Source organism: Elaeis guineensis, chromosome 6, assembly GCF_000442705.2.
Source record: "Elaeis guineensis isolate ETL-2024a chromosome 6, EG11, whole genome shotgun sequence".
NCBI classification, from domain to species: Eukaryota; Viridiplantae; Streptophyta; class Magnoliopsida; order Arecales; family Arecaceae; genus Elaeis; species Elaeis guineensis.
In genome coordinates this window covers 32,453,074-32,469,492 of record NC_025998.2, presented here as the reverse complement: position 1 = coordinate 32,469,492, position 16,419 = coordinate 32,453,074, and the positions used below count along the sequence as shown (strand labels likewise).

General features: G+C 39.6%; 1 protein-coding gene and 1 non-coding gene across 2 annotated transcripts; one reads left to right on the top strand and one right to left on the bottom strand.

Moving 5' to 3' along the window:
- Positions 1 to 336: 336 nt before the first annotated feature.
- On the top strand, positions 337 to 4,304 carry LOC105046872 (cytochrome P450 716B2). The gene is made up of 4 exons (XM_019851167.3): positions 337 to 905; positions 2,715 to 3,156; positions 3,483 to 3,670; positions 3,775 to 4,304. Exons 1-4 carry the CDS (start codon positions 411 to 413, stop codon positions 4,096 to 4,098), a joined length of 1,449 nt encoding a protein of 482 aa, XP_019706726.2. The 5' UTR covers positions 337 to 410; the 3' UTR covers positions 4,099 to 4,304.
- LOC114914357 (U6 spliceosomal RNA) lies at positions 1,297 to 1,398 on the bottom strand. Its single transcript, XR_003801249.1, has one exon. It is a non-coding gene; the product is annotated as a U6 spliceosomal RNA (small nuclear RNA).
- Positions 4,305 to 16,419: the final 12,115 nt, after the last annotated feature.

Here is a 16,419-nt window from a genome sequence, read left to right as displayed (position 1 = left end):
TTGATTATATCTGTCCTACCACGTGTTTGGACCACCCTTCAATGCGGACTTTGTCGTGGATTCTTTTTAATATTGTATCCAGACAATCTGTACAAACGACTAAACTAGTCACTTCCTTGTCTTCTCTAATTAATGCCCATAGAAAATTAAATGTGGACGACGTTAGGAGAGAGAGAAAAAGTTGATTTTACCCGCTGAACATTATCAAAGGATTCAAATGTCCTATCTTTCTGAAAGCGACCCGTAGCAAAGGGGGTGTCCCCAGTCAATTGGAAGGAAAACCAGGTACACTTGAACTCACCGAGTGGTTTGTATGACCAACTTTAATTTTATCCCAACTCTTTTAAAGCCTGGCCTCATTCTGCCTCTCTGAAATCTGCAGCCATATACTCAACATCTCCAATCTTCCAATGGCTATTGTAGCTTTGCTGGTTCTCTTCCTTGCCTTGCTGCCTATCATCCATCTTTTTCTGACCAAACAAAGAAGCTCATCAAAACGACTCCCTCCTGGCTCTCTAGGCCTCCCCATCATCGGCCAAAGCCTTGGCCTTCTCCGAGCCATGCAGGCGAGCACCGGCGAGCAGTGGCTCCAGGGAAGAATAAAAAGGTATGGGCCAATCTCGAAGCTATCGCTCTTCGGGGCGCCGACGATTTTTCTGACCGGTCCTGCTGCGAACAAGTTCATATTCATGAATGAAGCATTGGTTCCCCAGCAACCAAGTTCTCTTACCAGGATACTGGGCAAAAGGACCATAATTGAATTGGTTGGAGAGGATCACAAGCGTGTGAGAGCAGCAGTGATGCAGTTCCTGAAGCCAGATGTGTTGAAGAATTACGTGGGCAAAATAGACAGGGAGGTCAGGCATCATCTCAAGATGAATTGGATCGGCCGGCAGACCGTCACGGTATGGTTCTTATCTTGCTTGTTATAACCAAAAGTAATGATATTGGAAGGGCACTGCCCTTTGGGATATCAGTCACAGTCAAAAATAGATAAATAGATATAAATATAAATATAAATATAAATAAAACCTTGAAAGAAAAGAAGCTAAAAGAAGAAAAGCAATTTAGAGGTGCTACCATGGTTACAATTCAAGGCAATAAATCGATCATGATGCTGAATTGTTGATGCATGGGTGTGAGGCTGTTACTTAAAAAATAAAACAGAGGATTCCCCACCCCACCCAACTCTGTTCGTGGCCCAGCGTAGTACTACTTTATCAACGGTCATATCATATGACAATTTTGGAGTCATAACTTTTGCATTAAGCATATGTGCATAACCAATATTTTGCTGTTTTTTGGGATCATTTCTCGATCTGTGCATGCCATTCTTGCACAGGGGTATGCTAATCTTCTCTATATTGTTTCAATTTTATCAGATTCAGATATTACTAAAGAGATACCAATATCTTGCTGTTATCTGGCCTCCTATATTAACTGGTATCAACATTTTGTTATAATATCTAGAGCCTTATTGCTTAAGTATCTTAACAAGATCCAGCGATTAAAAAGACTAACGGTAGTCGTGAGGCGGCCCAGCCTAAAAACATGGGATGTAATCTTCCGAGCGATTTTAAAACGTAAGCCTCAAACATTTAATTCAACTAATTATATACAACATGATGGCAATAGGAATATTACTCATGAACGGTTGTAAATCATCAATCGCTCTCCACTAAGAATTAAGAAGCTTAAGGTATCTAGAATAGACTAAAACTTAAGATTTCATAGAGAATAGAAATGAGGAATAAAAGAAATGAGTTTGCAGCTTTCTTGAAGGCATAACCATCATTTCAGAATCAATGAAGGCAAATTTTATGTCATTAATCTTAAGAGGATACTAGTTAGCAAAATAAGAATCTTAAGCTTCTATTTTGCTAAAGTTTTATACGTTAAAAGGCTAGTGGTGAGAAAATTAAGGTGCGTTTGGTTAGCCATTAAAAAAATATATTTTTTTAATTTTTAAAAAATAAAAATCAAAAAGCAATATTTGGTAACACCATGAAAAGCAAAAAGCAACAAGCAAAAGAATCAAAATAATTACTTTATATGCAAAGCGAAAATTTTTTGCTTTTCAAAACTTACTTTTCTGCTTTTTTTTTGCTTCTGCAAATCTAAAACGCCAAATCAAAAAGTAAAGAGTTCAGATCTTTCTTCCTCATCGAGCTCTTCACCTTCCTACCCCCTTCTCCCTCTCTTCCTGAATCCTTCTCCCTCGTCGAGCTCTTCATCTGCCGTCCTCAAATGTTGCTTTTTGCTTTATAGAAACGTAGTAATCAAATATATTTTTTATTTTTTTGCTTTTACTCAATAGTAAAAATTAAAAAAATAAAAAATATTTTTTAAAAATTAAAAATCAAAAAGTGTAACCAAACGCACCTTAAGAATCTCATACCTCCTTGCTTTAAAGACTATTGTTAATCTCATACCTCCCTCTTGCTTTAATGACTATTGTAAGGTATATGTTTCGATTCAAATATGTAAGCCCTAGTAAGCGATTTCAAGGTGGAAGCCTGAGTCTGTTTTATACCGCCTTAGAAGCATTTCAAGTCTCAAGCTAGCTTTTCTAAATAAAAGAGAAGCTGCAAATGCCCATTATGGGACTAATAGACGTCACCATGGGATCAATTACTTCTATTAGAGCAAAACAATTGCGACAATAACAGGCACAGATACAAGCACAGCACTGATATCCTCGTAACTATTTTCAGGTGTTGCCTTTAATGAAGGGTCTCACGTTTGACATCATATGCTCCCTCATATTTGGGTTGGAGAGAGGGCCCCTACGAGAAGGCCTTGGAAAGGATTGTGCGGACATGCTGGCGGGAATGTGGGCAGTGCCCTTGAACCTGCCCTTCACCCACTTCGGTAAGAGCCTGAGAGCGAGCCATCGGGCTCGAAAAGTGCTCACCAGAATCACCCGAGAGAGAAGGGCTATGGTGGCCCAAGGCCAGGTCCCTTCTAGTGAAGACCTCATCACCCATTTGCTTACCTTGGGTGGTGAAGATGGCACCAATGGATTAACTGATGAAGAAATTGTGGACAATGCGATGCTCGTCTTGGTAGCTGGTCATGACACCTCGTCCACCCTCATGACCTTTATGATGCGCCACCTCGCCAACGATCAGGTCACCTATGCTGCTGTTGTTCATGGTAACAAATCTTCTTGATGCAGTTTGATTTTTATTTTACATGCATTAGCAACAGAAGTATATGCTTTAATTAATTCCACTATATATATATATGATTTATATGAGTTTTTTAAATGATTGCCTCATGTTTTTTATAAGAATTCTTCTACATTTTGTCACATTTGAGACATTCCACTACCCATACTTCACCACTCTCTTGAATTCAACGAAGCCCACAAAATGTTCCTGTATAATTAGTGGGGACTCTGGTGTACACTCGGTAGAATCGAATTATTAATCTTCTATTTCTTCTTCTATCACTTTGTACTCTTTTATTATGGACTGCAGAGCAGGAAGAGATAGCCAAAAGCAAGGCCCCAGGGGAGGCTCTAACGTGGGATGATCTTTACAAGATGAAGTATACATGGCGAGTTGCGCTGGAGATACTAAGGATGATCCCTCCACTGTTTGGGAGCTTTCGAAGAGCTCTCAAAGATGTTGAGTTTGATGGGTACCTCATACCAAAAGGGTGGCAGGTAGGGAGACAAAACTTGAAGAATTTTTTACTAATTGCTACATTTGAATAGAAGATTTTTAGCCATTCTTATAGAACTTGAATTTTGTCCCTCTAATGTTTTAGGTGTTCTGGGCATCAAGCATAACACATATGGACGCTAATATTTTCCAAGAACCATGTAAATTTGATCCAACACGATTTGAGAATCAATCATCAATTCCACCTTACTGCTTTGTGGCATTTGGAAGCGGGCTGCGAATTTGCCCCGGCAGTGAGTTTGCAAGAATAGAGACACTTGTTACAATGCATTATCTAGCCACGAGATTCAAATGGAGATTATGCTGCAGAGATGATGCTTTCGTCAGGGATCCATTGCCATCACCTACTCAAGGCCTTCCAGTCGAACTTGAGCCTAAGAATAAAGAACAACTTATGATTGTTAAATAAATTGAATCCTCGAAGGTTGATCTTTTTCTTTTTTATTTTTCTTTTTGTGTAAAAAGAGGACAGGGAATTGTCAAGAGGACGTCAAGGTCATTATGGAACAAGATGCATTTTGTTCTGTATCATGGTAAACAAAAAATGGTACACTGGCTGTTGGCGGGTCCAGCTGTCAGAGAGGATCTAGGATCTGCCACGTTGCTTGGTTTGCACCACTGATTGCTTTGCTTGATGCTAGTTGTTGCGGTCAATCTCTTATTGCATCTATCGTTGGAAAAAAATATCTGTAAAAAAAAATTTACATTGATCGAAATTGTGTCTGGTAGAGATCCTTCAATGCTTAAGTCAGTGAAAAGTGGTGAATAGCAGATAGAATATTCAAAGCGGCAGAGTATCAACTCAAAAAAGTATCTTACCCAAATATTGTACATTTACCTCCTTTATAGACAAGTTATTGATAACCTTTTGTAACGGTTAGAGACGTGGATCTCACTTATTCTGATACTATATGATCGTAAGATGGATGGTTATACCCACCACTGATCATGTTCTGATCATTATGCACTTTCTGTGCGAGTGATTTCTGATGTGCCGACTCTATGTCGGTAGTCTAAATATGTCAATTATATATCGATAATTGTGGAAGCCTGAATGACCATCGGTCGACAACTCTGATATGCCGATGGTCATCAATTTGGAATCAGTAGAGTCGTCATTGTCGGAATTTACTAGAGAGATTGAGAATAACCGACTTTGATCGGTCAATCGATTGATAGTCAGCAGTTCGTACTTATCGAGCCGATTGAATGTCGGAATCGGAGGAGTCGGCTGAATTGCCCCAACAGTTGCCCCCCACCCTCAAGTTTAAGATAGTCTGACATATGGATTAGCATGTGGTTTGATACGTTGGATGAAGGGAGTTGCCACATATTGTCTCGAGCTCCAATTCGACTGCAGACATTAATGATTTTTTCGAAAAATAAAAGGTCTCTAGCCGTTTTATCGTTTTGATAACCGTGAGATCATCATTGGGGTGTCATTTCAAGAAGATAGTCTGACGTCTGATGAATCCGAATGATTTGATTCTGACTAGTCGATTTCAACCACATATCCAAATGTCATTGGCTCTGTACCATTCATGCAGATAGTAGTGAGGTGGTGTAATTTGAAGGTAGGTGCATCGAACCGTCTGATCAATGATCAATTCTGATATAGCCACGTGTCAAAATCTGAAGAAGCATTGATTTGAATAACTTCATTCGAACTATTGAAGGGTCCTATATATATATAATATCACTTTCATTTGGATCTTCTGCTTTTGCATTCGTCATTCTCTTCTGCAGCAAAGGGTTCCATCTCGGATGCTGAGAGCTTTCGGAGTCTTTTTTGTTCTTCACGTCATTTTCTAGTTTCAAGTTAAGTTTTCACTCCTTCCTTCTAGGTTTTCATCTTTCTTCTTTTAATTTTCAATGGTAAATAGGGATAAGAAAGTGAAGGCTTCAACTTTTCGAGATAGTCGATCGGAGAATCCAATCAATGATTTTCTTTTGGATCCAGAGATGGAAGTTTCTTTCTTGGATCCAATGTCGATCGGCTTTTGAAATAGTATTGTATCTCGAAGCAATTTCAACTCTTTGCTCTTGGTTCGGATGGTCAAGTGAATTCTCCTCCGGATCAGGTTGCATTCTATGTAGCGGACCTTCGGGTCGGTCTTCGATTTTTAATTCTGGAGTTCGTCCGAAATCTCCTTGATTACTACCATCTTTATCCTGCTCAATTAGCTCCGAACTTCATTCGGCTAATTATTAGTTTTGCTTTATTGTGTCATCTCATTCCGACTAACCCTAGTCCTTCTCTTTTTCGAGCCTTCTTCATCCTTCGTCCTCATCCAAAAGCCAAAGGTTGATGATTTTTCAACCCAAGAAAGGGTCTACCTTTTATTTCTGATCTTCCATCATCTATTCATAGGTGAAAGAATCAATTTTTTTATCTTTTCTTCGTCTGCTTGGGACTTTCCTTCATCCTAGAGCGATCCGAGAACCGACCCAAATGAACATAGTCAGATCAATATTATTGATCGAAAAGATTTTCTCTGACTCAAGGATATGGAAGTCCCAACATAGTGAGAGCTAATGACGGAGCAAGCTCTTTATGATGCCGGACTTAGTTCGGTGACTTCTTTAGGTATAGCAAAGTCGGTCTTTTGATTTTTTATTTACTTTCAAATTTTGTAGCTGACCTTTTACTTTTTGATTGCAGCTATGCATTCAGCAGCACGAGTCCCAGCTACTGATATTCGTCAACATGCTGCCAGGAAAAGAGCAGCAACTGGCGTCGGATCATCCCAAATGACAAAAAGAGTCAGATTGGTTCAGTATCGGTACCGACGAGGGAGCCTGACATTCCATCGATGGTAACTCTCAGTGCTGAGCCGGTTATAGCGTTGTTGGCTCCAACAAGGCTTCCTTCTATTGAAGTGCCATCGGTTAAAGTAGAGACGGCGAGAGATGAAGATGACGCACCAAAACCATTGGTGGTTCTATTAGCGGGGGTTTAGGCCAAATCTGCAGTCATGGCCGAACCAGAACCATCTGCTGCCAGGTAGACTATTCCTCAGGTGCCTCTAGCTGTGCCGACGCGATCTCGAGCATAGTCAAGCTCCAACTTTGGTGAACGACCGCCAACTGGAGAGTGAGAAAAGGCACCGGCTATTACTGTCGAGGATGGATCGTCAACGAGTCTCCCCATCCTCTTCGACATTCGGATCCCAGTCGGTGAGTCGATTTTGGCCAATTCGACATTGGCTAAACAACTCATCAAGACTGCTCTTCTCCTGACTAACAGAGAGAATAGGAAAGATCGAACTGTGCCCAAGATATTTTCTTCCTTTTACCCGACGATCTTTGGAGTAAGTTGATGATACTTCTTTTTTTTTTTAAATCTGACTTGTTCTTTCTTTTTAGTTGGCACACGATATGAACATTTTGGAGAGTGGATATCGAAAATTTGTTGAGCTTCATTGGGCTTGGATGGACAAGGTCGCAGTCACAAACATCGAGAAAGCTGCTACCGTCAAAAGCTTCAAGCAGCAACTGAACAGGAGAAGGAGCTCCAAGAAGAGATCTCCCATGCGACAGCTAAATTGGAGTCCATCAGAGTCGAATTAGGATCTGCTCAATAGAACATCGCATCCCTAGAGTCTCGAATTAAGAGCAAAAAGCATTCAATCAATCGGCTCTAGAGGAAAAGGGACGGATGCATAGAAGAACTTGAAGTGGAGTGCGAGAGGCATCGGGCACCAAAGAGAGGTTGGCACTAGCCAATGTAGAGTCGGCCTCCACCATAGAAGAGGCAGAGTTAATGAAAGGTGCTTTGAATCTAGCCATTGAGAATTTCAGAGAATCACAGGAGTACAAGGATGAAATTCTCAAGGGCAGATTCACCTTCTATTGTGTCGGATACAAAGACGACAGAGATGCAATTAGAAAACTATATCCGGACTTACAGCTGAGCAGTATCATCCCTCCTAGTTTGGGACAAGAGGTTATCGAGGAAACCACCGTATCAAACGAGGGAGATGCACCAGCTACATCAGAATCTGCTCCAACCATCCAAGCTATATCGGAGCAAGCTGAAGAAGAAGCCAACTGGTGACCGATATAATATCTTCTCTTTTTTTTTGTAATCAGATAATAGTTCAATTTTGTAATCGGACCCTGGGTCTAATTTTGTAATCTCTTCTTTAACGAATAAAAAAAAATTTCTAAGTATGGAATCTCTTTTCAATCTTGATGTATAGTCAATGTCATTGAATAACAGTCAGATTATCGATTATCCATCAGTGAGTTGAATGTCGACCAATAATCATAGTAGAGTTTGTCTGCTAGTCGGGTGTCAACTGACTTAGCTTGTAGACCTTTTAGGTATTTGATAGACGGTGACAAGTCGAATATCCTTCGACTGACTATAGTTAAGTTAGTATATTTTTTACTCGATCGGAGTCAAGTCAGCATAATATTCTGCTTAACTAAAGCTAAGTCGGTGTGAGTAGTCATTCGACTTAAGTCGATGTTTACAGTAAAAAATCAAGACACAGTCGGTACAAATTGATCGATTATTTATCGATTTGATGTCATTTTTGTAGATAACTTGTAGATAACTGAAGATTTCAAGATTTAGAATCTCAATATTTCATTCCGAATATATCAACATTCCAAGTTCGAGAAATAGTCATTCCATCGAGAGTTTCTAATCGATATGCATCCGGATGAATTGTCTCGATTATCTTGTAAGGTTCTTTCTAGTTTAGAGATAATTTTTCTTGATCCAGAGGCTTTGAAACTTTTGCCTTTCTTAGGATCAGATCTTCTGGATGAAAGACTTTCAGTTTGACCTTTGCATTGTAATATCAGGCTACTCTCAGTCGATATGCTGCCATCCGAACTTAGGCTTGCTGTCGGACTTTCAGGAGTAAGTCTAGATCGGCTCTTCGATATTCAGAATTACTTGACTCATTATATTTCTCGACTCTTACTGATGGCAATCCGATCTCAAGTGAAATTATCACCTTAGTTTCATAAGCTAAGTTGAATGGTGATTCTCCTATCGGTATACAAGGAGTTGTCCGATATGCCCATAAGATCGGATATAATTCTTTCACCCAGAGGCCTTTAGCTTCATTCAATCTGATCTTGAGACAATATAGAATTATTCGGTTTGTCACCTCCACTTCATCATTAGATTGTGGATGGCCGACTGAAGTAAGCTTGTGCATAATATAAAATTTTACATAAAATTTTTTAAAATTGTAATTGTCAAATTATCGATCATTGTCAGTGATGATAGTGTGTGGTAGACTGAATCTGCATATGATTAATTTTTGAATGAAGTCTTCCATCTTACTTTTAGTGATTTGTGCTAAGGGTTCTGCTTCCACCTATTTGATAAAATAATTAATGACAATCACTATAAATTTTTTCTGATCAGATGTCGGACGGAAAGGACCAAGTATGTCAATTTTTCATTACGTGAAGAGCCATGGTGCAATAATTACTGTCAGCTTGCTGGTCGATTGATATTGTATGTTAGCATACTTCTGACATGATTCACAACTTCGAACAAGTTCAGCTGTATCTTTTTTCATGATGGGCCAATAATATCCTTATCGCAAGACTTTATAAGTTAATGATTTATCTCCTAAGTGATTTTCATAAATCTCTTCATGAACTTCTCGGAGCACATAGTCGGTATTCGTTGGTCTCAAGCACTTTAGTAAGAGAAGGGAGAATGACCTTTTATAGAGTTGTCTATTTATTAAAATATATTGTTAGGCCATCCATCTTAGTCATTTGGCTTTTAGAGGATCTGCAGGTAGAGTTTCATCAGTCAGAAATTGGATGATCAGGTCCATCCAACTTAGCTCGTCATTGATTTGTAGCACTTCTTTGATTTTGTCAATATTCGATTGTTTAAGATATTCGATAAATGTCCGATCGAGCAAACTGCATAAAGTAGTTACGAGTCGAGAAAGTACATCAGTCCGAGCATTCTCTACTCTTAGAATATGAGAGATCTCAAAATATTTCAAGATTGATATAAGATCTTCACTTTCTAAAGGTACTTCATTATAATGGGATCTCAGACTTCAAACTCATCCTTAACTTATCTGATGATCCATTGTGAGTCGATGAAGACCTTCAAGTTGTTAATATCAAGTTCTTTAACAATCTTCAAGCTGACTAAAAGAGCTTCATATTCAGCTTGATTATTTAAGGCTTTAAAATTAAACCGAAGGACATATTCAGTTATGATTCCTTCGAAATTAGTGAGGATAAGACTGGCTTCACTGTCTTATGTGTTGGATGCTCCATCAACATGTAGTACCCACACCGATACTAAGTCTGCCCCAGGAGTTTCAATTTACTTCGATTTACCATCGAGTTCATCTTTGGGATTATCATCTGATATAGGACACTCGACGACAAAGTCGGTCAAAATTTATGCCTTCATTGACGATCGTGGATGATATTAAATATCAAATTCACTGAGTTTTATTACCTACTTCATCATTCGACCTGAAGAATTGGGTGTGGGGAAAATTCAGTGCAGGGGTAAAATGGTAATTTTAAATTTTTTAAAAAATAATTATTTTACAGTAAAAATTATTAATTAATCTAATTAATTAATAAAAATTTATCCTACATTAGGATCTAAATATGATATATAGCATGCATGCATTTAAATTTGAAATTCAAATTTGAACAGTAAACACTTTACTGTAATGTGTTCAGAACATAATACCTTTGTGCGGGTAGTAGATCGCCGCAATCTGATCACCGTCGGAAGAGTATGATCATCATGATGCAGCCACATAGTGTGTCTGGCCTCTACGGATCATCCACACGAAGCTTCTGATCTGATCGACTCCTCACGAGTGCTAGCTCATTGTAGAGTCCTTTCGACGGTCGATGCTGATCGAACTCCTTTGATCGATGTCTGTCGATTCTTCGAATACTTCAGATCATCAACAGACGTATTTGAGAGGATGTTGAAGATCTTCTTGAGATTTTGTGGGCTCACGACACTCATAGCTCACTTTCTCACTTCTCGAACCCCAGGCTAAAACTCTAGGGAACTCACCGGAAACCTTGCACCCACTTTTTTTTTCTTTCTTTTTCTCTTGGAAGGATATGGACTTCCTTCTCATGCACAAGACTTCTCATGCCCCAGAATTTTTTTTCAAAAAATTTTCTTCTTGCATGCCCCACTCTTCTCCTTCTTTTATAACAACGTCAAACGTCTTATCCAAAAGAAAGGATAAACATGAGTAATTACACATTTGAATTCAAATCAAATTTTGAATTCAAATGGATACCAACTCATCCCTTATCCACAAAAGGCATGAGGCGTGGCTTAAATTATGCATGGAGTGATTTCATGAGAAACCTTTTCTCATGTAATAAATGGGGTGTAAAAAAAGGGATAAGATGCAAAGATTGATTGTCCATTCAAATTCAAACTTTATTTTGAATTTGAATGGCCAACCAATCATCCTTATCCATTCATTTGGCACATTAAAGTGGAGCGTGGAGAGGGCTTGGTGTGAGAAAAAAATTCATGAGAAGTTCCTTCTCGTGAATTCAAATGGGTGCAATGGAAATGAGGTGTCGCATGGAGATTGGGTCAAGGTGGTTTAATTATTTAAACCAACCTAATTGAACCAAATAAGTTAGGTCCAATTAGACTAATTTAAATCAAACTTAATTAGACTTAATTAGACTTAATAAAATCTTAATCAAATCAAAAATTGACTAAGCCCAACCTCTAATCAAATCAGGGACCAAACCATCTCGACGATTAGGTCAACTCTTAACCTAATCGGGTCAAACCCAACTGAATCCAATTCAATTGGACTTGATCCAAAAATAATTACTCAATTAAATTGAGTTAATTAGCGATCAAATCACTAATTAAACTTCTCATAAATATTGAGTTCAAATCTGATGGGCAATCAGGCATCAAAATTCATCGATATGTAACCCTGATCGAAGAGTCCCAAACCAGTGGGACTCTTGATCCCGGTACCCAAAATATGTAGAATTCGTGATCAAAGAATCCTAATTTTTGATCACATAATCCAAGATATGAAAGACTCTTCACCAGCTATCAGATCAGATAGGAACTTCTAATGTGTGTGACCCTACAGGTTCGAACCTAAGCCGATAGCACAGGAACCAATTCATGTACTAATCGAAGTGACCATCTAGCAATGGTACCCGACATTCGGATAGGTCGAAAAGTCATAATCACAACACTCAGAACCTATATGAATATGGTTACTGTATAATTTATCCTTTTGACCCCTGTGTTTAGGATGACTCAGGGTTAAATTGTCAACCCTGATCAGATCATCCGAATCATGCTCAACTCAAACAGTCCTGTGACTCCTCATAAGGACTACCCTGACCAAGGTTTTGCTAAATTGAAACACGACTGTACACAGCTCCTAAACTGGAGTGGTCAATCCCATCTTGACACACGCACCGACAAGTCAAGTACTTGACTACACCCAGCAGCCTTCCATCACTGAATTAAAAATTCAGGTAGTCCAGTGCCTAAGTGCAGTGAGTTGCTTGCAAGTCACCATGGTGGTCTCAGATTGGAAGAATATTTATACCCATATTCCATCGGAGCAAATCTTGACAGTAGAAATAGCTCTGGAGTCGGTCACGTTCAGTGCAGATGTACCCTTACATCTCACCTGTATGCCATACCAGTGTCTCCACACTCATTGGTTAAGAGGACAACCAACCTATATGGCACACAACGACCTATGCTTGATAAACATTATCGTCCTTGGTAACAATGTATCATTTGGTCGCGAACAGATTTAAGGACTAAATGATAAATCTTCCTTTGTCGAGTCTAAATAGTCCTAAGGACTTCACCACAACATAGGAGTTCATTAGAAGATGAAATATTTTATGATAAAAAATACTAAAATAATTTTTATTAATTCATAATTCATATATAAATATAAAAATGAGCACAATCGTCAACAGACTGACGATTGGCTTTGGGATACTATTCCCAACAATCTTTCACTTGGCCTAAAGCCAATCGGTGCAGTATTTAATACCCATCTTCGACTTGTAGTTGTCGAACTCCTTCACCGCAATGGCTTTAGTGAATGGGTCAGCTAGGTTCTCCTTTCCGTCGATCTTCTGAAGATCGACGTCACCTCGATCCATAATTTTTTGGATGAGATGGTAGCGGTGCAGAATATGCTTCATCCGCTGGTGTGCCTTTGGTTCCTTCGCCTGAGCAATGGCTCCAGAGCTGTCACAGTAGAGCAGAACTGGACCAACAAGGGAAGATGCTACTCCAAGCTCGGTGATGAATTTTCTCAGCCACACCGCTTCTTTGGCAGCATCTAATGCAGTGACATACTCCATCTCGCAAACTGAATCAGCCACTGTGTGTTGCTTGAAATTTTTCCAGTAGATAGCCCCACCATTAAGGGTAAAAATAAATCCCAACATATTTTTGCTGTCATCGTGATCAGACTGAAAATTAGAATCGGTAAATCCTATAAGTCTCAAGTCTGATTCACCATAAACAGGCCACTGGTCCTTAGTATTTCTTAAATACTTTAGGATGGTTTTAACAACCTTCTAGTGATTCTCTCCTGGATCAGATTGGTATCTACTCACTACCCCTAGTGAGTATGCCACATCTAGTGTGTACATGTCATGACATACATGATAGATCCCACTGTCGAAGCATATGAAATCCTACCCATATGCTCTCTCTCTTGAGGTGTTGTTGGACAATCCCTCTTCGAGAGAGAAATTTCATGACCTATCGGTAAATAGCCTTTCTTGGAATTCTCCATGCTGAACCTCTTCAGCATAGTATCTATGTACGTAGACTGGGATAAACCAAGCAACCTTTTAGATCTATCCCTATAGATCCTCATTTCTAGGATGTAGAAAGCTTCTCCCAAACCTTCATGGAGACTGTGACGACAGCCAAATCTTTATTCCCTGTAATACAGGGATATCATTTCCGATTAAGAGAATATCATCCACATACAATATAAAAAATACCACTACTGGACCATTAGCCCACTTATAAATGCATGGCTCTTCTTCGTTCTTAACGAAGCCATATGTCTTGATCATCTTATCAAAACATATGTTCCAACTCCGTGATGCCTGCTTAAGTCCATAAATGGACCTCTGTAGCCTGCACACCTTAGACTCATCTGTGAATGTGAATCCTTCAGGTTGTATCATATACACCTCTTCATCCAGCTCTCCGTTTAGAAAAGTTGTCTTCACATCCATCTGTCAGATTTTATAGTCCAGATGGGCAGCTATCGCAAGCATAATCCGAATGAATTTGAGTATTGCCACAGGAGAAAATGTCTCGTCATAGTCTATACCATAATGTTGATGATATCCCTTGACAACCAGATGGACTTTATAGGTTTCCACCTTTCCGTCTGCGCCTCTCTTCCTCTTGAAGACCCACTTACACCCTATGGATTTTACTCCTTCGGGTGGGTCAACCAATGTCCACACATCGTTGACCTTCATGGACTCCATTTCGGATTTCATGGCCTCCAGCCATTTCTCAGAGTCGGGTCTCTGCATTGCATCCATGTAGGTGATCAGATCCTCATCATTTTTATCAAGTTCGATAGGATCACCATCCCAGACCAAGAAACCATAGTATCTGTCCGGTTGACGTGGTACTCTACCAGATCGCCTTAAGGGTGCTTGAATAATGGACTCCGGATCTGATCTAACCAAATTCGATTCAGGTTCAGCAACTTGTGTTGGTTTTTTCACCTGTCGAACTTCGTCAAGTTCGATCTTAGAGGCAATAGTTCCTTCACCAAGAAACTCCTTTTCCAAAAAGATTGCCTTAAGGCTGACAAACACTTTTTGCTCATCAGCTAGGTAGAAGTAATATCCTTTGATCTCTTTTGGGTACCCTATAAAATTACACTTGTCAGACCTAGGTCCAAGCATGTCCGTAATTAAACGTTTAACATAAGCCGGACACCCCCAAACCCTAAGGTGCGAGAGTACTGGCTTACGTCCTATCCATATCTCATATGGCGTTTTGGTTACAGACTTACTCAGAACTCTATTTAGAAGGTAACAAGCTGATTCGAGCGCATATACCCAGAGGAAGATCGGCAGATCAGCAAACCCCATCATAGATCGAACCATGTCCAACAAGGTCCGATTCCTCCTTTCAGATACACCATTATGTTGTGGTGTTCTAGGAGAAGTCCACTGAGAGAGAATCCCATTCTCCCCAAGATATGTCAGAAAATCATTGGAAAGGTATTTACCTCCTCGATCAGATCGAAGACTTTTAATACACTTTCCAGTTTATTTTTCTACCTTATTTCGGAATAGTTTGAATATTTCAAACGACTCTGATTTATGCTTCATTAAATAGACATACCCATACCTCGATAGGTCATCTGTGAAGGTTATGAAGTAGAAATATCCACCTCTTGCACTTGAGCTCATGGGTCCACATACATCGGAATGTACCAAACCCAAGAGTTCACTGGCTCGCTCACCTTTTTCAGTAAAAGGTGATTTGGTCATTTTACCAAGAAGACAGGACTCACAGGTTGGAAGTGATTCACAATCACCTACTTCAAGAATTTCTTCTTGAGCCAACCTGTTTATCCTGTTCTTATTGATATGACCTAGTCTACAGTGCCAAAAGTAGACTTCTGACACATTATCTATTCTAGGGCATTTACCGGAGGTTTGAACCACATTAACAGGTTGTGATAGAAAGTAAATTCCATTATTAAGTTGTCCAATAAATATTGTAACACCATTCAAAATGATATTGCAAACGTTTTCTTTTATTAAAAATTGATAACCGTTTATGGCCAAAGGCCTACAAAAATAATATTTAATAAAAAGCTTGGACAATAGTGACATTCACTCAGAATTATATTTCGAGAATTGATTACAAGGTTCATAATTCCTAATGCTAGAACTGGAACTTTGCTTCCATCTCCAACGTTCAGGAATTTATCGCCTTCATCAAATCTCCTACTGACCTGCAGACCCTGCATCGAATTGCAAATATGATAAGAGTTTTTGGTATCCAATACCCAGGCAGTAGTATCACAAATGAAAAAGTTGCAAGGTGTTATCATATAAGTACCTTGCTTCTTCTTCAGCCTATTCGGGTTCAGGGAAGCAATATATAGAGGACAGTTCCTCTTCCAGTGCCCCTACTTCTTGCAAAAGAAGCACTCTTCCTGGCTCTGGTCGGGCTTGTGCTTCTTGGTCTGATCCTGTGCAGACGTCCCAGCATGCAGCTGCACCTTCTTATTCTTCTTCTTCGTGTTCTTCTTCTTCCCATTCTTAAAGGGTCGACGACCAGAAGAAGACCCTCCCACAACATTCACCGACTCCTTATGGAGCTGGTGATCCTTCTCAAAGTTTTGCAGCAACCCCAACAAACCATGGTAGTTCACTGTAGGTTTTGTCATCCAAAAATGAGTAAGGAAGGGGAGGAAGGACTTGGGCAATGAATTAAGGATCGCATCCTTACCGAGCTGCTCGTGCAGGGGAAATCCCAGTTTAGTTAGGCGCTCAATCATTTCGATCATGTACAGTACATGATCAGTAACTGAGGCTCCATCCCTCATCCGAGCATTGAAAATGGCAGAACTAATTTTGTGCCTTTCAACGTCGTCAGGCGTGCCAAAGGAGTCATTCAACATTTGAAGCATCTCCTATGGCTGGGCGTTCTTGAACCTGCGGCTGAACTCATCAT